The 20,659-nt window shown below is 42.6% G+C and overlaps 1 protein-coding gene across 5 annotated transcripts in view; it reads left to right on the top strand.

The window, feature by feature from the left end:
- Positions 1–20,659, top strand: part of KIAA1549L (KIAA1549 like) — a 141,358-nt gene that overhangs the window by 89,790 nt on the left and 30,909 nt on the right. For 4 of the 5 annotated variants that reach the window (XM_064715681.1, XM_064715677.1, XM_064715679.1 and 1 more), the window contains exons 12-15: positions 571–761; positions 4,419–4,555; positions 13,971–14,149; positions 16,094–16,311. In XM_064715681.1, the coding sequence (XP_064571751.1) occupies positions 571–761; positions 4,419–4,555; positions 13,971–14,149; positions 16,094–16,311 (725 nt within the window). The remainder of the gene's footprint in view (positions 1–570; positions 762–4,418; positions 4,556–13,970; positions 14,150–16,093; positions 16,312–20,659) is intronic. The other variant, XM_064715678.1, reaches the window with a different exon arrangement.

Here is a 20,659-nt window from a genome sequence, read left to right on the forward strand (position 1 = left end):
TGCTGCAAGGCTCTGGTGAAATGCCACTTCCCAAGAGAAACAAGTGAAATCAGTAATATCCTTCCCAGTAGGCAACTGGCAAGCCAGGGGAAATCTAATTTCACTGATCTGAAAAAGATTATTTTCTGAAAAATGTTGCTCACAAAACTTTCTGATGTGTGCCTTTTTTACTTTGGCTTGACTGGGAATAAATTACTCCCACCCTCTTTGGAAGCACAAGGGTTTTGTCAAAGAAAGTTTTCTGCAGGGTTTTATTTTTTTTACTCCTAATTTTTAATTCCACATCCCTGTTCTCCCACTGTCTGTCAAAGTAATTTCTGGGGGTGTTACAGCAGGGTAAGAAAGGTTAGCCAAGGTCAATTTTATACTAACTAATCATGTTTAAAATGTGTGGAATGGGGATCTCATGGGAAAATTGGTTTCCTGTTGGGTATTCACATTGTATCTATGTATTTTTACCTGTCACTTGTGTAATTAAAAAAGTTAAGGAGTAGTGAAAAATTTTACATTGAATTTGAAAATTTCTAATACACACTGGAAATTTCTGTTATTTCCCCTGTTTTTTTGCAGCCAGTGCAAGGCTTTGACTATGCCAAGCAACACTTGGGCCAGCAGGGAGCAGAGGATGAGGTTTTACCTGTGACTCAGGAGACTGTCATCCTTCCACTTCCAGTCAGAGACGCTCCTGCCTCCCAGGAGAGGGAAACAACCCAGGATGGGAGCACCATCAAAACTGCCAAATCCAACGAAACAAGGAAAAGGTACGGGCTGGCAGCTGCTGCCTTTCCACACAGGGGTTACAGAGGATATGTGCTGCTGGTTGCTGAAAGGTTTGGCACTCAGTGTAATCTTGTTCCTCTCCATGATGTATCCTTGGCATGACGCTGGTCTGTGCTGGGTAACGTTGCTGCCAAATTGGAGATAAAACCAAGTGAAGTCTTACTGAGGAGGTGAAGTGGCTTTTGTGTGCATGTTGGTGCTCCATAAAGATGAGCCCAAATGTCACATGTAACATGAGCACTGGTAATTTCTCAAGCAACAAAAAGACAGGTCCTCAGCCACTGTAAATTGCTGTCACTCCACTGACAGGCTCTGCCACTTCAGAATTGAACCCAATGCCTTCACCAGCAGAGGGGGAAACCCCAAATATCCACTAAATGTGGAAGACCTCTAGATCCAAAGCATCTACAGCAGGACCAAACTTCAGAAGTGTAAGAATAGACTAGATGATGTCAGTGTCTAGGGTGAAGTGTCCCAGTGCACTCTCTTCATATGAAGTCTCTAGACTTGCAGGATCATGGATTCAAGATCCCCAGGGAGCTATATGGCTCCTCTTCTCTGCTGCAGGGTCCAACAGCCCCCCTAACTCAACTTTATCTACCTTATTTTAAAGTCTTCCACTGGTGGGATGATCACAACCTCCTCCAGCAATCTGTTCTCTCCTGCCTTTCCTGTTAGGAAGTTTTACCTCATGTCTGCCCTCACCCATCAACAGAATAGCTGAATATTCCTTGTCTTGGTCCTTGCAGGCGAGGAAAACAGATTATCCCTTTATCCCAGCTGTTTTGCATGCTTTGAAGCCAGTTTTTCCTTGGTCCACTCTCCTTGGCATTAAATGAGAGTGGAGCTGAGGATGGATACTGAAGGGAAGAGAGGAAAACAAACCTGTTAGGCAAACAGCCTGAATAGAGGTAACTGTTGTTGTGTGGCTCACAGGCATTCCACGGGCCTGGCCTCTTGAAGGGATTTGGTAACATACAAGAAAAGCAGCTGACTAATGCAGAGAAATTCTAGAGAAAACCAAGCCTTCCTAGCTGAGTCACCTCATCTTGTCCAATATTTCCCCCTCTGGAATAATGGGAAAGCTTGGAATATGTTGCTGCACACTGTGTCAGGGACATGCTGGAAGGGGAAGGTGTCAGCCAGCATGGTGTGGGGCTGGAGGACAGCAGGGGTGGGTAGATAATCCCCAGTGGTCATCAGCTGAGGTTTTCCTGGCAGAAAAACAGACAGAAGGATCGTGGTTTATCATATTCCATTGGCTGGGCAGTAAATCACCTGGAATGTGGGAAGGGCTGTCTGCAGGGTGTACCAGCAGAGAGGAGCCAGCCAGCTGCAATTGGATGGAAACTGTTATTTTGTCATTTAATGTTTAATGCCAGTGAGGTGCTGTTCAGGCTCCAAGTCACTGCAATATGAGGGTTAGGTCTATGTGAACCAAACAGCACCTGTCCTTTCCAAAGCCCTCCATCCTCTGAAGAAATGACAACTGGAAGATGACCGTGACACCCACAGCGGTTGCTGGTGCTGGGCAGGTCGAGTCTTTGCAGGAATTGTACTTTAAAATGTTTTGAAACCTCTCCAAAGCCATGTGTAAATATACACACACACACAAAAAAAAGTAAATCAGCCCTGTTAATTAATCCTCTACCCAAAGTGATTAAACACTTCACTCAGTCCTTTGAGTGAGTGCAGAAATCCCCCACTTAATCTGCACCATTTTAAACAAATGCTGATAAGCAAACTCGATCCAAGAAAGTTATTCTCATTACAAAATGTGCTGAACCTTGGTGCCCTTCTAAGCAAATAACTAAGAGTTAGTTTTCCCTCCTTCAGGGTGATTACTGGAGTAAGTAAGAACATGTAGAATTTCAGTTTTTTTGATTCCCAGGAGCTGTGTCTGGAAATGGAATTTAATGGTTGCTGAAGATGAAGAAATCTTTCTTGCCCTTTATGTATTTGCTCTTTCATTCAGGGTACTTTACAGCCTGGAAATGTCAATTCAAACCAGACAGCCATGAAGTGGCTGGTAACTGATCAAAGTATCTTTGCTATCACCACTGAAAGAAACTTCTGAGTTAATAATATGAGGACCACTTAAAAAGGATGAATATTTGGATTAGTGTCACCACAGAAATCATTGTGCAAGCTATCCATGTTCACTTCTTTTCTATGTTCCCAAGTTGAGCAGATTTTCTTCAGGTGTTGGTCTGTCCCTGGATGGATCTTTTATACTGGGCTGGGATTATTCATTCAGCAATGACAGACAGGTTTATAGGGAGGAATCTTGCTTCTCAAGAATACTTATTTTTAATAGAATTTCCAAAGGAAACCCTCAGGCTGGACTGAGTGGGGTTGCATTCTGAATTCTCCTGGAGTCCTGTAGCTGGAAAGAGCCAGTCTCAAATTATACATATTAGGGAATCCCCAAGAATTGCTTTTCTCATATTTGTCCCTTGCTCTTCTGACCACAGTGAATGCTTTCTACTTACAACGGGTAGGGTGGCCAGACCTGGAGGTAAATGAATGTTTCAAGCTGATGATACAGTATTGGCAGTGATTTGCAGGATGGTTTTGACATTTGTTTTGTTTTAGTACCATTTTCTGGTTATAAAACCATTGTGACAGCAATAGAATTTGATTTGATTCTTTTCCTCTGTAAATGGAAGCCTCTGTGCCTAGGCCCATTTATTTTCCTCTAATGTAACCTCTTCACATCACCCTGTCACTGCCCATGACAACCCAGTGGTAGATTGCAGATAGATTTGTGAATCACTACACAGGTCCTGTGGAGTGTTTTCATTCCCTTTGTGGCAGTTTCACATGTAAAAAAAAAAGTGACTGTGTCTGGGTGCTGACTAGCACCAAATGTGCTATTATCTACTAGTGGCCTGCTTTTGCCAACTTGTGCATTAGGATTTGAGTGACTTGTACACCCCAAAAAGCAGAGGAGCTGTGGTGGGAGCTCACTCACCTGCTGCTCATTTCTGTCCCTGCTCCTTGCTGGGACTGGATGCACAGCAGTTCTGCCCTCCCTCCCTCCTCACCCTGGGCAGGGACCAGTTTCAGGACAAGGATGTGCAGTGGCTGATTAAAACAAGCATTTTCTTAGGGGTTGCACCAATAAGGGCACTGGTTGAACCAGGGCATGTGCCAAAAGGAGAAAAGGAGAAATTTCTTATTGTGTGTGCATACGTGCAAAGTGAGTGAGTGTTCTTTGCATTGTGGCTGACAACAGCTGGCTGTAAATGCAGGCTGAATAATAAAGGAATCGATTTAGCCATGCATCCTAAAACAAAGGTCTACTTTATTTTGTCTGGGTTAACGACCCTGAATTGACAACGGGACTTTTTGTCCTCGGTGATGGCACTTTTATCATTGTGGGGCTTATGCACGAGGAACATTCCAAGGCACCAAGATGCCCATCAGCCCTGAACTAATTGGGAAAGTCGTGCTCACCTCCCATCACTGTGCTCCTACCTGTACCGTGTTGCCGTGTGCTGTTTCTATTCTGTCTCCTTTCGGTACCAAATCAGAGCTGAAAACTCAGTGATGCAAACCGCGCGAGTGAAATAACCTTGAAATGAGGTTGAGGAGGGAGAACTCACGTCCTGCCTTGTTGCTATGGTTTCTTGCAGCCGCTCCCCGAGCCAGAACGGCTCCATCCTCAGCAATGGGTCGGGAAAGCCCAGCTCCGGCCGGAGCTCCCTGCAGAAAGTGATGGCACCGCAGAAAGCGGCAAAAGACGAGGGCAGGAAAAGGAACGGTGAGAATGGTTCGTTGTGCTCACCCCCACTGCCACACCCACGTAGGCACCACCTCGAGACAATTTCTTGTACCCTCAGCAGTCCCTGGGCATTCTGTGTGTGGCTCATTTGTTGGGTTTTCCCCTTCCCCCTTTACTGCTTTAACTGTTTCTCCAGATCCCATGAAACATCGTGGTGCTTGCTCTTTGCAAGTTTTCTTGCTTTTTGTTTATCCCCAACTTTTTTCTTTTTTCCTTGGAATACCAGTAAACTAATAAAGACATGATGCTTCCTAGTAGGGTTTACAGCTTTTTTTTTGTTTTGTAGTTCCCTAAGATATTAATTTTCTCTGCTACTCCTGCTAAGCTGGCCCAGATCTGATGAAGATGAATTAATTAGATAGAAATTAATTTGAGAAAGTGTGAAACATCCAGTGCTTTCGTCTTTCCTCACATCAATGCCCCACCTGTTTGTCATTAACATTTACTGGCAGCTTTTCCTGAATGCACCTGGGATGTCACACTGGATGTTTCTTACAAGACCTTAGTTGATGGTGGTGACCTTGTGCCTCGAGAGGGATCAGTGATGATCCATGATGGATGAGAGAAGTACCCAATCCTGTTTCTTTCTTGCTTTTTCTTCTCTTTGCTTATTTTTCCTGAGTTATAGCTTTGTTCCCATAGCTATGTTTTCCTTATGAATAGAAAACTGGCTAACAGGTTCTAAGTTTCAAAGGGGTTAATTATTTTCTCACTGTATGAAATGTGGCTCATTTTACAAGACAACAACATTTGTGTTTCCCACAGTTAAAAGCCATAATTTATGATGTCTTTTTTCTTACCCACCCAGGAAAGCCAATATTCAAACCAATGCTAAGTGCTGTTTACATGGGTAGACAAAATATTTCAGTTAAAGTATTTTGTGTTTTGTTAGGTTTTACATCTTCAAAGAAAATTGGTAAGAACTCAGTTTTGTTTGTTTGTTTTTAAGAACTGACTAGCACCTAACATCCTTTCTTCTGATCTGGGCTGTAGTGCATTTCTAGAACATACACATGCTACCTAAATAAACCTCTGAATGTAATGGAAGGAAATAGTGACCCTTCATTTTAAATCTTAACTTCATTAAAATTTAGGAGAAAAACCTTTGGAGATAAAAATTTTGGAGAAACCTGTGCATGAGACACCACATCTGCCCTCCTGGTAGAGACTTCAGCTGCTTCTGGTAGAACTCTCTTCACTTGACTGCCATGGCACTAAAAAGGGTCTCCTTGCAGAGATAGGAAAGGGAATAAATACCTTGCTCCCTGGTAAAGACAGGAGAACTTTTTAGCTAAAAGCATATCTTTTAATTTATATTTAGGAGAGTTTCCTTAAACAACTCTTTCAGAACAGCTTCTGAGAAGGAGGACATGATCATGGCAGATGAAATGACCTCCCCTTGTCAGAATTAATGGAGTTCAGTTTGGAGCTGTGTGATCCCAAATGCCTATTGAAATTGAAATTAAAATCCAAAGCCTCAAGGCACCCATTAGTTCTCATCACAGAGCCTGCCCTTGGTTTCTCTGTGCTGTGATTATGAACATCATTGTCAGCTTGGACAGTTTGTGCTTTTTGCAGGGTTTTACCTTGACCCAGAGTGTTTTAGCATCCACAGAAGGTGGTGTCTGTTCTTCCTTCCAGTTTCAGAAAGAAGCTGCTTTTCTCCCAGTTGTTTGCCTGAGCCTGCTCCAGCTCTCCAGCCTGGCTGGTGGCTCTCACACAAATGTTGGCACAAGCAGCAGCAGATTTTCTTCTCTGAGAAGCAGCATCTTCAAACTGGAATGAATCCCTTGATGGTCACATGTTGGATTTGGGGACTCCAAGTCAGAATGGCTCATTAGTTGCCATAGTTACAGACCAATTTTAGATTCTATTTCTTGCTGACATTTAGTTGCAGGGAGGAATGACAGCACTGGATGTTACCTCAGTATTTAAATTCTATATGGCTTGTTTCAAAATTGACTCCACATGGAGTGTGTCAGGGCTGTGAGTGAACAATGTGAAACCAGCACGGACTGACAGGCTTTGCTTCAGGACTTGATGCTTTGGAGGATCAGGAGAACTCTTCAGCTGAGCATTATTTCTACAGAAAACACAAAATAACTACTTGAATCAAGCAATGATAAGATTTTGTAAGATAATGGCATGTTTTTTTCTTGAATAACATTTATTATTATTATATTAATAGGAAGTTTTCTTTCTAAAAGTTAATGAGTTCTACATTCATTTACTTTAGGCACTTAAAAAACCCCAAAGATTTTTTTTAAAAGTGTCTGGTTATGTATGTTAGAGGACTGTAATACGGATGAATCAGCCAACAGAGGTACTGGCAGTTTCTGAGATGGGTTTGTGAGAGAATGTGGAAGAGAAGAACAGGATATTAGCAGTTCTGCCCATCATTTACCAGGCCAAACATCATTCAGGGAGAAGCAAAAAGCTGAACCCACTCAGACCTAGAGAGCTAAAGCAGCCCACAGTGCAACCTTTCCTTTCAGCAGCTCCTCACTAAACAGAGCCAATGAAATTGATGTAGGTTGTTTTTCAACCTTTAAGTGCTTGATCTTGCAGTCTTCCCATTAACACCTTTGGAAGAGTGTGAGTGTTTGTTTCTTTTTTTAGGGAAAACCAAAAGTTTTGATTTGTTATCAATTCTTAATGAAGCATATGACTCCCCAACTTGTGGGGAACTTGTGAAGTTAAGAACTTGTGTAGTTGAGCTCAGGTTTATACTTTAACCTCATCACCACAGGTGGAGATGTACAAGCAGCATTCCCCAAGAGTCAAACTTCTTTGTGTAAGAAACCTTCCCCAGCTGGACCAATTTCTCATTTTCCAATCATTTGGACAATGTCTTTGAAAACGGTACTTTTCAGAAGTCATTCAGTCAAGGGCCTCACTCCTTTTTAAAATACCAGTCTCTAAGACTCTAATTTCTTTTGTCAAGGCAAGAGCTGTCTACAGGAACAAAGTAGCAGGGGAAAAAAATTGTTTGTGTTATTAGTTTAGCTAAAATCAAAGGGATTTTTGGATGTAACTCAGCCTAGCTATGATACATTGCCTCCTTTATTCTACAGAAGCGTGGGCCACTAGTTTTCACTCTGTCTGATGTGGCAGCTCAGCATCAGAGCCTGTTTTTCTGAATTTCTGAGCAGTTGTCTATGGTGGTTCAAAATAAAGGGAAATATGGCAACAGCAACGTTGTCTGGTGGCAGCTTGGACACAGAGTCAGCTGGTGGATCCCAACAAACATTCAGCACCCTTCTTCTGTCTTTTTTGTGCTGAGTGAAGTAGAAATCAGAATGGAAAGGGCTGCTTCCAGAGGGTCATGGCCAACTGGGACAGATCTCTGGAGGTAAGATCCAGTGAGAAAGGAGCCCTGCACTGGAGCACCTGTGCAGATTTGGAGTGAGATGATTCCTCTTCATGATGCCTGTGTCTTGGAAAGGCTGAGAAATCAGAGTGCTGGGAAGAATTTGTGGCGTGGAGAAAGGAGCCTACTCTTTTCATCCTCCATTCCCTCATCCTGAAGCATTATTTTCATTTGCTCCCAGATGGGTGTTAATTTAGGATTTCATCTGCCTCTTCACCTCCTCACAGCAAACTCCTAGGCTTTTTGGAGTAACTTACTACATTTAACTAGAGGGGGGGGAAAATCCCAAAGAACAAACAAAATCCACCTGTTCAGCTGCAATCCTGTGTGTTGGCACAAGTTGCCATTGAACCTCCCAGAAGCTTTACACATTGATTCCCTTTTCCCCCAAGATTTCAGCTTGTGTGACACAGACTAATTCTTCCCCTTAGTGTTTCTATTTCTTCTACTGCCCTTGTTTTTGTTGTTTATTTGCTTTAAATAGTGAGAGTACTGTGACCCTGCTAGCATCCTGCTCGTGACTGTGAATTTTTTTTTTCTTCAGACTTAGTCAATAGTATTTCTTTTCTTTTTTTTTTTTTTTTTTCCTTGACCCTTTTTGGTTGCTGTTTTCGTGGCAAGAAAATACTGCATGCTGTTTCTAAGGTGCCTGTTGCAGCAGATCTCTGAGGGATCTGGGATCTGCAAGTGGTCACACAGTTAAATATTTCTTCATTCACGTTTGCCTCCCCCTCTAGATGACTTTGGCTCTGCCACTAATGGAGTCTGACAGGAGTTTTCATCCAAGCAGCAGTGTAAAGAGCATGTAGATGTTCATGCCATCAGACCCAGTGGCAGTCTGGATGGCTGGGATTTTTCACTTACATGTCAGCACTGAAGAAGACAAATGCACAATTATATTGTGCAAACAGAAAACTATTTTTGCAAAGGTTTTTAAAACTCCTGCAGCACCGTTTCCTTGAAGAAGCTTCTGTTGTAGGCTCTCATGTCTTCCCTGTCTTTGTGTGTTCATCATCCTTGTCAGTTAAATAATTTTCTTTTAATTAGTGAATGTACCTGCTTATTACAGAAGTGTCAGCCAAGAAAAGGGGCTGGTGGATTCACTGGAAGCATTATGAAATTTATGGTCTTTTTTTGAAAGACTTTGATGTTTAGAAAGATGAGGCAGATGTGGTTGGAGAAGAAGACATAACCAGAGAGAGAGAGAGATCCCTGCTTATAAGAACAGGAAACTTTCACAAAAAGGGAACCAAACAAGCAGCTAAGGGACAAATACTCACCCTGTGTACACAGTTTCATTGAAAACCTGCAAATACCACTTTGGAGATCTCAAATGACCGGCAAAGCCAGGACTGCAACACTCCAGGCACATCACCAAGCATTTAGCAGAATTTACACCCAAGGAAATGCTGCCCAGGAGGAATCATGAGCTGCTTCCATTAGTCTGTAAGCTGTCTGCTTCTGAAAATACAATATTTGTGCTGTTTGTGGGAGGTTTAGCATTGCAGTGTTTCAGAGCTGGGTGTAATTGTGGAAGGGTGTGTGTGTACATAAATGTGTTTTCTGTTACACTGCAATATCTTACAGACAGGTATTTCTGTCCAGATAGGTTCAGATGCTAATGTGGGGAAAGTTATCTTTTACTTACAGGCCTATAAACTCCTTCAGAAACAGATTTTTTTTATTGTTTAAAACATCTCTTTGTATCTTTCTGGAGATAGTCATCTTATCAATGGAATAACTTGGATGATATAGAAAAAAGTATATTTTTTTTCTTTATATAGAGATTTTCTCTAATATGAAAATTAGTTCCTCATTATTAAATTATATTCAGGTGTCAGGATTTCTGTTTGAAATACTGATACCTGGGCTTTTTCCAAAGGAGCTTTTTTAGATAGGTGACAGTGCTTGCTCTTTGTCAAACTGCAGGTATATATATACTCTAGGTATGTTTACAATGTTTGCCCTCCCTTCATCTAAAATAAATCTTCAAAAATATTTCATTAAGTGATGTAAGAAAAGTCAGAGCATGTCCACCTTCATTTCCCAAGTTATGGCTTTATGTGTTTTTCTCTATTGATGTCATTCTTTTTCTGAGGGCTTCCAAAATCTTTCTGAGCAGGACAGCACAAATCTTTGCTTCTCGTGTTTGGCTGGAAGGTTACCTGATTCACAGGCAATTTAAATGTCCTTAATTTTTTTTTTTTTAAGTGCAAGTATTTAAATCCTTTTATTGCTTCATCCTGGCTTATTTTGATGAGGGAGAGGGGAAGAAAGACAAGGTAGAGGGAAAGAGAGAGGAGACAAGGAATCTTCCATGGCCTCATTGAAATCTTTGGCTGACAAAAGCATCACTTTTTTTTTAAACTCTAAATCATTAACTAGATAAAACCAGACTACTTTACCTGCCTAATTGTTTTTTAACTGCTCAGAGCTGCAGTCCCAGAGCCCTTTTCCATGGGACCAGCCGGTCACGAGTGGGCAGCACCACCTGCTGGCGTTGCTGGCTGGAATCGCTCAGAGCTGCCTGGAAATGGGGGCACAGCATCCCTGAGAGAGACCTCGTGTTCTGGTGCCTGCAGAGGTGTGGAGACAGAGCTTCAGGGGTGCTGCTGCTCCTCAGGTGTCACTGTGACATTGTCTGAAAAATCCCTTCTCCAGGATTTCTTCTCCTGGGAAGATGAGAAGCCTAAGCTCCTCCATGTTTTGCTGCTCTTGGCCAGTAATTAAAATAAATTCACATGTTTGGATAAACAATCACAGCCAGCTGTGTTGGACTCTGAGGAGTCCATCATGAGCTTTCATTATCATTCTTTTCCAGCCTTCTGATGTATCCTTTCTCTTTCTTTAGTATAGTTTTAGTATAGCATTCTTTAATATAATATAATGTCATGAAATAATAAATCAGCCTTCTGAGGGCATGGAGTCAAATTCTCCTCTCTCACCTTGTCCTGGGGACCTCACAAGGCCACACTCAGGGACCCAGTGCCACCCTGCTCTTCACTGCACCTGGCACTCGACCTGCATCAATGATTGCTCTGGGTAGATCGTCATCATGTGCTGCAGCCACAGAAAGATCAGGAGGAGTAATTCCATCTCAGTGGATCATGTGGCATGAGACAGCTGGCACGAGGTATTTCAGAGGTGGGAAAGTGCTGTTAAGTAGTGATTAAGTTGTGGTTTGCCCTTTTTCTGCCACCGGGCTTCTGAGTCTCTGTGCTCACACAGTGGAGGCAGGAGTAGAACTCCCCAATAGTGCATCTGTTTGGAAACAGAAATTTAAAAAATCACTTTTAAACCATGTTGCCAGCTATAACAAGCAAAGATGATTATTGTGAGTGACTATAAAGAATGTGTGGGCAGTTTCCTGAAGTTTCCCAAGCTGACCAGTTACTCACCCATGGATGGACTGACCCAGGGCAGGGATACACAGAAAAAACAAACACTCCAGGATTTCCCCAACATTTCTCTGGACTTCCTTTGGGTTGTTTTTCAAAGCTTGGAGGTTGTTATGGTTCAGTCATGTCATAAATGGTTGCTGTAAATTCTCTTGGGAGGAGATGGAGAGGAGCAAAGGATGAATTTCCCAGTGCTTGCTACAGCTCCCTGCCCTGTTATGGCAGTGTGCCAGTGGCTGCAGATCACAGGCTCTCTTTATCATCTTCCAGTGGAAAAGGGGCAGTGGGGAAAAAACCTACTTTTACACTATAAATGAACAACTGCTAAGGTGGGGTGGAATAAAACTCCAGTTTCCAGCCCCATTTGGCTCTCATTTCCATGCTGGTAGCCCTGCAGTAGGTGCAGGAGTTGTGCTCACCTTTGAGAGCGCTGATACTGAGAGGGCTCTCCATAAAAATTAGCTGTCATCTGTGGTTTCTGATTCTTTTCACCCTTAATTTTCCTTTCCTTTAATGAGTCTTAGAGGAATTCTCTTTCATTTAGAAAAACTTTTGGTTTTGCTCCTGAAACCAGGTCTGAGGGGACACCCCATGCATCTGCAGGTAGCTGAGCTCTCTGTGGCTACCAGGTTTCAAAATGCCCCCAGGGAAGAGCACCCATGCTTACAGTGAGTATAAAGGTATGCCTTTGTACTCACTGGAATGTGAAACATGTGGTCGGGGCCAGGAGAGGACCCCCTCATTCCCTGCTTCTGCTGCTGTGGTGTCATGGTGGTCCCTGGCAGTCTGGGGCACTGTCACTGAGCTGGGCTTGTGAGCTGCTCATTGCACTGAGCACACACATCTGGGGTGCTTGAGCAACCCCAGGGACAGGGCACACATCTGGGCAGGCACACACATCTGGGGTTTGAGCCCCCAGGACAGGCACACCATCTGGGGTGCTTGAGCAACCCAGCAGGACAGGCACACACATCTGGGGTGCTTGAGCAACCCCAGGGACAGGGCACACACATCTGGGGTGTTTGTGCAACCCCAGGGCACACACATCTGGGGACAGGGCACATGCATCTGGGGTGTTTGAGCAACCCCAGGGACAGGGCACACACATCTGGGGTGCTTGAGCAACCCCAGCAGGGACAGGGCACACACATCTGGGGTGTTTGAGCAACCCCAGGGACAGGGCACACACATCTGGGGACAGGGCACACACATCTGGAGTGTTTGAGCAACCCCAGCAGGGACAGGGCACACACATCTGGGGTGTTTGAGCAACCCCAGGGACAGGGCACACACATCTGGGGTGTTTGAGCAACCCCAGGGACAGGGCACACACATCTGGGGCACACACATCTCAGGAGTGACAGGGCCACTCAAGACCCACTGAAGGCTCAATGTTTGGACACTTGTGTGGAGCTGCAGGGACAGTATTTAATGACACAGTGATTTAACCCATCCATTGCTCAAAAGCTCAAGTGGTGCCAAGTGCAGTCACACTGAGCACAGACAGAGATAATGAGCTTACTCAGTGGGTTCATGTTTTATGTTACTGCTGTCAAATATTTTCTTACCAAAATCATTGGCTGTCTAAACTGCTGAGTTTATACAAGTCCATTGTAATTCGTGCAGTGATTAAATATTAAACTGGAGTTTATTTTCAGAGGAAATAAATTTAGAGCAGACCACTTTGTTCTTTAGCAGAGGATCTCTGCTCCTGTCAGCTAGGAGATGGAGCAAGCATTCTTCCCTCTAATAGCATAATTATTCAAAAATGTTTGCAAGGATCTCTTTGTAGAATTTGTGCTTATGCTTTACTGTCATTCTTTTATTTCAAAATGTGGGTAAGATTTTTCAGATTCAACAGCTGACAAAGTGATGCAGGGTTGCAAAGAAAATTTGGAGGAGAAAGAGCCCAATTGCATGTGGGAGCTTTATTTATTTATATAGAAATCTAAAACTAAAGATACTTTGCCATGCCATTTAATTTTAAAGATTTACAGAAACCTTCTTCTGGTTCTTAAGAAATTCTAAAGTTTAACTTCACAGAGACCTGAGGTACTGCTTACAAAGCAAAAAATTAACATAAGATTAGATACCATCAGTTTCTTAAGCATTTTTAACACACAGCAGAAAATGTTTTTATTTTAATAAGTGGTGTTTTTAGCATTAATAAGTTTTGAAAAAGAAACCTGTTTATTTTAGCAAATTTTGAGTATGCCCTTGCTCTTGCAGCATAAGACAGAAAAAAAGCTGCACTCTTGGGTTTGATCAGGTGTAGCTACTGATGCCTTGGCACGTGGGCACCTGTGTGTGTGTTTCCATGTGAAACCTAGAAAAACATCTACCTTAACTTTCACTGTCATTTTCATACCATTTCCTGCATCCTTCTTCTCCTTTTTCCCATCTTATTAGCACGGATTGGAACCTTCTTTGGGGAAGGGACAGACAATCCTTTGAATCCATAATATTTCCTGTGCTCTAATGGGATGTTTGTCCCCGGTGTAAAGGTCTCCCAGGCCTGAAACCTCGAGTGCACTGAGCACATCATTAATCCAAAGCGTGTGCTTGCTGAATTTCCCCTCGAGCAGGCCGCAGAAATGTCTGTGTCTTTGTGCTGAGTGAGTTTGATGTGCTCTAGTGGCCGTGAGTGATGAAGAGGAAGGAGGGATTCTCTTTGACAATGTGGCCAAATCTGCCGTGGACCCCTTCGACACCTCCTCGGGCTCGGTGCAGCTCATCGCCATCAAACCCGTGGCCCTCCCTGCTGTCCATGCTGCCTCAGAGAGGAGCCAGGAGTCTGCCATCACCAATGGGGAGGTAAGGACTGCCTGAGAAGTGTCTCCAGGTGTTTCCTTGCCTACAGCCACAAGTGGAAGGATCTTAAGCCTATTAGAGTTGAAGGCTGCGAGGAGCTTGTCACCTTTATGCTACATAAAGTTTCATTAGCACTGTGGGTGCACAGACCTGAGAATTTAAGATCTGCTCTTTCACAATGCACCTGTGAATGCCTGCGACCTTGGAAGAGGTGATTTTCTATATTCCTACCCTCCCAGTGTCCCTCTCTCCTATTTGAAAAAAATAATTAATGAAGGCAGCAGAATAACATCTTTTCCTATGTGAATTCTGTAGCTGGTTATGAAAATGTGTATAGATCATCTGGGTGCCAGGCTGATCTTTCTGTACTGAGCACTATATTTCAATCAGAGTGAGAAGGGGGGCAGTGGGACCCTGGCCTTGCTCTGCACTCCAGCCTCTTCCCTGCACAGAGGGTGCACTTGTTTTGAAGGAAAAAAAATGGGATGGCACGAATGTCTGCTCCAGATGCTGGCCCAAAAGCATGCTTTGACTGCAATACTTATTTTATACTCATGTTTTGATGTAGATTTAATCAAGACCAGTCCATTTGCAAAGGAATGAGGCTTTCATGAAGTTGTTGAACATGATGGGAACAAGCCACAGAGGTGCCTTGTTTACAAACTCGCATTGCAACAGTCATTTAAACAGCTAAAAACAGTTTAAAAGCTGCAGGGAGGGCTGCTGCCAGGGACACTGTAAAAGACAGAGGTCCCATGTGGGCCTGGATTATTGCAGCCTGTTGTGCTCCATTTCATACTGGCATTTTAAGTCCTGATGTGCCATGTAGCTTCCAAACTTGGAGAAAGGCTTATTTAGCATTCAACATCTCTTTTCTGTAAGGCAGCAGGATGACACTGCTGGTGCTGTGTGCACCCTTACACACACACTTCCTGTAGTTTGAGGAGATTGTGGAATTTGACTATGGAAGATGAAGTACATCCCTGATTTCCAGGTAACTTGCAGTTTGAAGCAGGAGGGAAGTTTTTTCAATATTTTAGAGAAACCATGGGACTAAGCTGTATCAGGATGGAGCAAACACCCATTTTTTAAAGGTTCCTCTCTGACAGGAGTGTCACAGACATGTTTTATGAAAAATCTTTTCTTTAAGATTTTTTTTCTCTTGAGAAGCTGAGAAGCCTCAAGAACAAAATGTAAACAATAATTATCTGCTGCTGTGGAATGCAACAAGTGGATCTGTGATTGGTTTGTGTTAGTGGTTTCTAATTAATGGCCAATCACAGTCCAGCTGTCTGGACTGTCTTGGTCAGTCACAAGCCTTTGTTATCATTCCTTTTCTATTCTTAGCTAGCCTTCTAATAAAATCCTTTCTTCTATTCTTTTAGTATAGTTTTAATATAATATATATCATGAAATAATAAATCAAGCCTTCTGAAACATGGAGTCAACATTCTCATCTCTTCCCTCATCCTAAGACCCCTGTGAACACCACCACACAGAAAGTGTATAAACAAAATAGACATTTGATGACATTTCACTGGACTTTTCCCCAGCCATCAGTGATGACTTATTTCAGGTTTTGTGCAGTCAGGGGGGATGTCTCTGTACTGTACAGCGTTCTCATGGTTTCAGAGTTTTCATGCTGTGCCCCAAAGCACATGCAGCGCTGGGTCATGGCGGTTGGCTGACACCACTCGTGTTTTTCCTCAGTGGGTGTCTCTGAGTCACTGTTGTAATGGTACACAGTTTTTTTAGGCTAAAATTATTTAACCATCTGCCAAGCCATAAAAATGCAGCGGCTCTGTTCACTTGCAGTTCCTCGCTGCTTGCAGATGGCACGGTGTGCTACAGAGGGATGACACACGCGGCGCATCAAACACGCGCTGACGAGATCCTTTGGAGGTAGCCAGCCCACCAGCAGCCCTGAAACATCTTCTTGCCTTTTAGGTGAACAAGGCTTTGAAGCAGAAGTCTGATATAGAGCACTACCGCAACAAGCTGCGCCTGAAAGCCAAGAGGAAAGGGTACTATGATTTCCCACAGGTTGATAACAGCAAGGCACTGACAGACAGAAAAAGGATGTATGAGAAAAACCAGAAAGAACTTGACCATATTTTGGATCCAGATGCAGATGTCTCATCTCCATTTGCTGAGCCTAAAAACAGGTGAGACTTTTTTATTTGCAGTTCTTCATCTGGGAGGAGAGTTGATGTCCTGGGAGCCAGGGGGGCCATTTTAATGAGCCAGGTGTTTTGTTTGTTGTATCTGGTCACTGGCCCCTTCTGCTTTATGAAGAAAATTCATACAGCCCATGGAAAACATGTTCTCTGGTAAAACTGCAGTGTGGATAAAAACAAACAAATGGAAAGAGAAAAAATAAGTGAAGGGAATGTTGCAAGTTCTTGTGAGTCATTCTCAAAGGTAAACAGAAAAAGTGGTAGTAATGTTATTGGTGATACTCAGAGCAGACTTTAGGCAGGAAGTTAGCATCTGGATTGGTTCTTTTTCAAAATACAGTGGTGTTACTATTTTGTCATTATTTTAATCTGAATATAACTATTGCAGAGGGCATGAGATAGCAGAACCAGTGCATTGTCCCTGTAAGTCCTGCAGTGATAGTATCTGTGTGCCTGTTATTGGTGATCTTCCTGTGCCTTTAACAGAGAAATTCATAATTTGCTCATCTGTCATGTGAAGCTGGCATGTTGTATAACATTGCCAATGTTTGATTAACACTTCACTGTCTCCTGAGGATGGCATAGCAGTAGCATTCAAAACCCCATTTTAGAAATGAGGAGGGAGTGCAGGTGCTGATTGTGCCTGAGCTGTGGGTGGGTGCTCTGTTGCTGGTGCTCGTCTAAAACACAAACTGGCACGTTGGAAAGAGGAGATCGCACCAGTCCTACCCCAGGAATGGCACAGTGTGCAGATTCCTCTTCCTCGGAAGCTCTGGAGGATGAGGGATGGTAAGAGAGTGTGTTTGCCATTACACCTTGCACAGGAGGGCTCTGGTTCTTACTGTAATCAGGGACTAACATCAGTTGATCCATGAGAGAAAAAGGGATACTGAAGCAGCTTTCCCCTGGAAATGGCCCCTCACGCCTGCAGGTGCAATCTTGCATCCCATCTTCTGGAAAGTTCAGACCAGAATTTTCCTATGAGCATCAGTGGACTGCAATCAGAGCATTGCTGGTGACACAGGCACTGCACACAGTGCAGCTGCAGCAATTACCCTCTGGGCACAGGCATGAAAAAGACTGTAATGGGAATTACAAGAGCACTGTTGCCTCAGATTATGGGCAAAAGTTGAGATCAGATGTGTTTCTGTAGGTCTAGAGTTCAGTGGCTGAGGGATACTGCCCTGGAAGAGCTGTTTGCCAGGGCTGCAGAGGTCACTGAGGAGAAAAGACTGACTCAGCTGTATGTTATGTTGGATGTCCTGGGGCACCATTTCCTTGTGGAGTTTTCCAATTTATTGTACACTGAGAAGGTAAAAAATGGAGCCTGTCCTTACATGGGAGCCCTGCTCTGCACACTGTTTCCAGGAGATGCAGACAGAGCACTGGGAACTTGTGTTGAGGAATGCATTTAGTCCAGAGTCCCCCAACACATTGGTGTGGCTGTGACACATTAATTTGGATGCTTATTATGTGTCACCTGGCTCACAGGAAGTGTTTAAAGTTTTAAACTCAAGCTTTAACACAGCCACGTGCCTTTTGTTAAACACCCTGATGTTTGTTCATGTGCCAGTGTGTGGGAGGATCCCATACATTTTTTCCTGTGTGTTGTGTGAATTTGCCACAGTCTATTTCAGCCAGGGATCCCTGGAATTACAGAAACTGATGGGAGGCAGGTAAACTCCTGTGGAGGAATGGTTCCAGCTGCACCATGAAAGGCTGGCTGCTGGACTTGTTAAATATATGACCTGTATCCCCACATGAGGAGAGAGAATTGCTTCTGATGCACTTTCTGTGAAGACACAGAACACTTAATGAACTTTACAGATGCTGCAGTGTTTACAAACAAACCAGTTCTGAATTCTGTGCTAAAATTTCCACACTGGAACTAAATTTGGTATGAAAATTATTGCCCTTAGTTTTCTAAGATGGCTAAAATATTACACTGCTGGAGGAAAACCTTGAAAAACACAACAAGGTAGTGTGGAGTTTTGTTATTGATAAATGAATCAATACAATTGCATTTCTGTAATGAGATAAAATTGCTTTAAAAGCAATCTGGGTAAGCATATTTTCTGTTTTATATATATTCCTGTAACTTAAGTTGCATTGTTACAGCACTTCCAAAACATATCAGAAAATAGGGATGCAGTTGATTACTTAAGGTTACCTTTATATTTTGATTTAATTTAAAACTGTATTTAAAAGTGATTTACAAAGCCTTGCTGCTAAATGATTTGATTTTTTTTCCAGAATAGAGCTTTGTGCTCTAGGTACCTTTCAGTCATCAGTACCATAATCCTCATGTTTTAAAACATTCCAGCTGTGTTCCCAGAAGGCACTTCTGAACCCATTTGAATGCCAGTTGTTCCTGTTCATACCTCCTTTCTCATTAGTAAAACTCTCTTAAATGAGGTAATTGGCAATCTCAAGGTAATTTTTAAGAGCCTAATGATGAAATGCACTATTCTTGGGTTTTCTTTAATAGTTTGCAATCAGGTCAAGAATCTGCACGTTTTACAGAGCTGTATATTTGAGTCTCTTATAAAATATATCACAATTGCCTCAACTAAGTATTTATGGACCTATTGTAAAACATATGAAATTTTGGAGACCTTTGATGTAAGAAGATGGAGATTGTCAGATCTGGTTACCCTGTGCATAACCCTGTTTTCTGTTAATGCCAACAATATAGTCAGAGAAAGACTATATAGCAAGAAAGAATGTACTCAATATTATTTTTCTAGGAGAAACTTATTCCAAAAGCTCTGCTTGCCTTCTGCTTTGGAAGTGCATTTGGGACTTTGAAACACAAGCATGGTGATTTGTGATCAAAGGTCACACAGAAGTTTTGGAAAGTTGTCTTAGAACCAAGTACATGCCTGAGTAATTTATTTAATCAGAAGCGTGAAATTGGGTTTTTTTGTCCTACCTTTTATCCTGTCTGATCATGTAAATGTCCTACTTTCTGGATTTCTGCAAACCAGTTTCTGCTGCTCTAATCTGTCAAGGCAAAAAGTGCTGTTAACAAGATCTGGAATAACTGAAGAATTATTTATCAGTGAATTAATTTGGACTGTCTTGTCTGTTCATTTCATTGATGGTTCTTGAGATGTTAAACCATGGAGTGACTTGAAAATGTGACTTCAGACATAATAGTGCAACTTGTCTTACTTCACTATGAGCACTGGCAGGTCCTCTGTGTGAAATAAGCAGCACAGAGACGTTAGATGACCTGATCTAATTTTAATGTTCTGAATGGAGTAATTGCACAAGGCAGAAAAATAGCATGGCTAGGCAAAGATAACTTTGTGTCAGGCTCTAGCAGTGTAATTGCTGTGTTAATAAATGAAGCTGGCATGCCATTATTTCATCTGTTACTGATCTACTTCAGGAGCAGTGCTCCTCTGGAGTGTGCAACAAAATGAGTAATGACCAGACAAAGCATGAGAACAACTCACAAACTCTGCTGGTGTAGAAGTAGCCTTCCTAAAAGATGCAGCTTGATGAAGCATAAAGTTCCTGTGGCACCATTTGGCAAACCCTCCTGCAGATATGTACACATATGCTCTGTATTTCACAGAGGGATGCTGCATTTGTTTTTGTATAACCAGCAACAAGGGCCGAAATGGTTTTTATGGAGACATTACCAGGTATTTTGGATATTCAGTTTTATTCTGCCTTTCTATTGCATTTCCTTCCCCTTGGCTTGGAGCAGCCAGCAGTGGAAGCTCAGTGCCCAGGGATGAGCAGCCCTTTGTCCCAGTGAAGCAGCTGAATGCCAGGAAGCTCAGCTCTCTGAGAAAGCTGTGGCCAGTTACCAAACTGGCTATTTAAAACCAGCATCTTGCAACAGTTTCCTCCCACTGCTGTGTCTCTTCCCATTCCCTGTGCTGGGGGTTTGTTTCAGTGGAGCTTTTTCCTGCTTCTCTCTCAGCTTTCAGGATCAGCAACCAAAATCTCTGCTCCCCATCTGTGTGTGTGGGAGAGCCTGTTATTTTTTAATATGTTTTTTAAAATGAGTTTGAGTCATATCAGCTGAAGTTAAAAGGGTCCTGATATCTTCTTGGGACATATTTCATCTGGCAAGCTCCCACATACAATGTCCATGCCTTTTTTACGTAACTTTTATTTTCCTTAAACTGTAACAATCAATTAATCATCTCTTAATAAGGTTACAGATTTCTAGCACTTCATGTATGTAGAAAGAATATCCTGTAACAAAGTGGCATTTCTATGAACGTCATAATTTTAGAATAAAGGTGAGTATTGGCAATTATTGTCTGTCATGATTTTTTCTTTCTCATTTTACCATTTTCTTGTTTCATGTTTTCTA

The sequence above is a fragment of the Zonotrichia leucophrys genome, chromosome 5 (genome assembly GCF_028769735.1).
Source record: "Zonotrichia leucophrys gambelii isolate GWCS_2022_RI chromosome 5, RI_Zleu_2.0, whole genome shotgun sequence".
Taxonomy (NCBI): Eukaryota; Metazoa; Chordata; class Aves; order Passeriformes; family Passerellidae; genus Zonotrichia; species Zonotrichia leucophrys.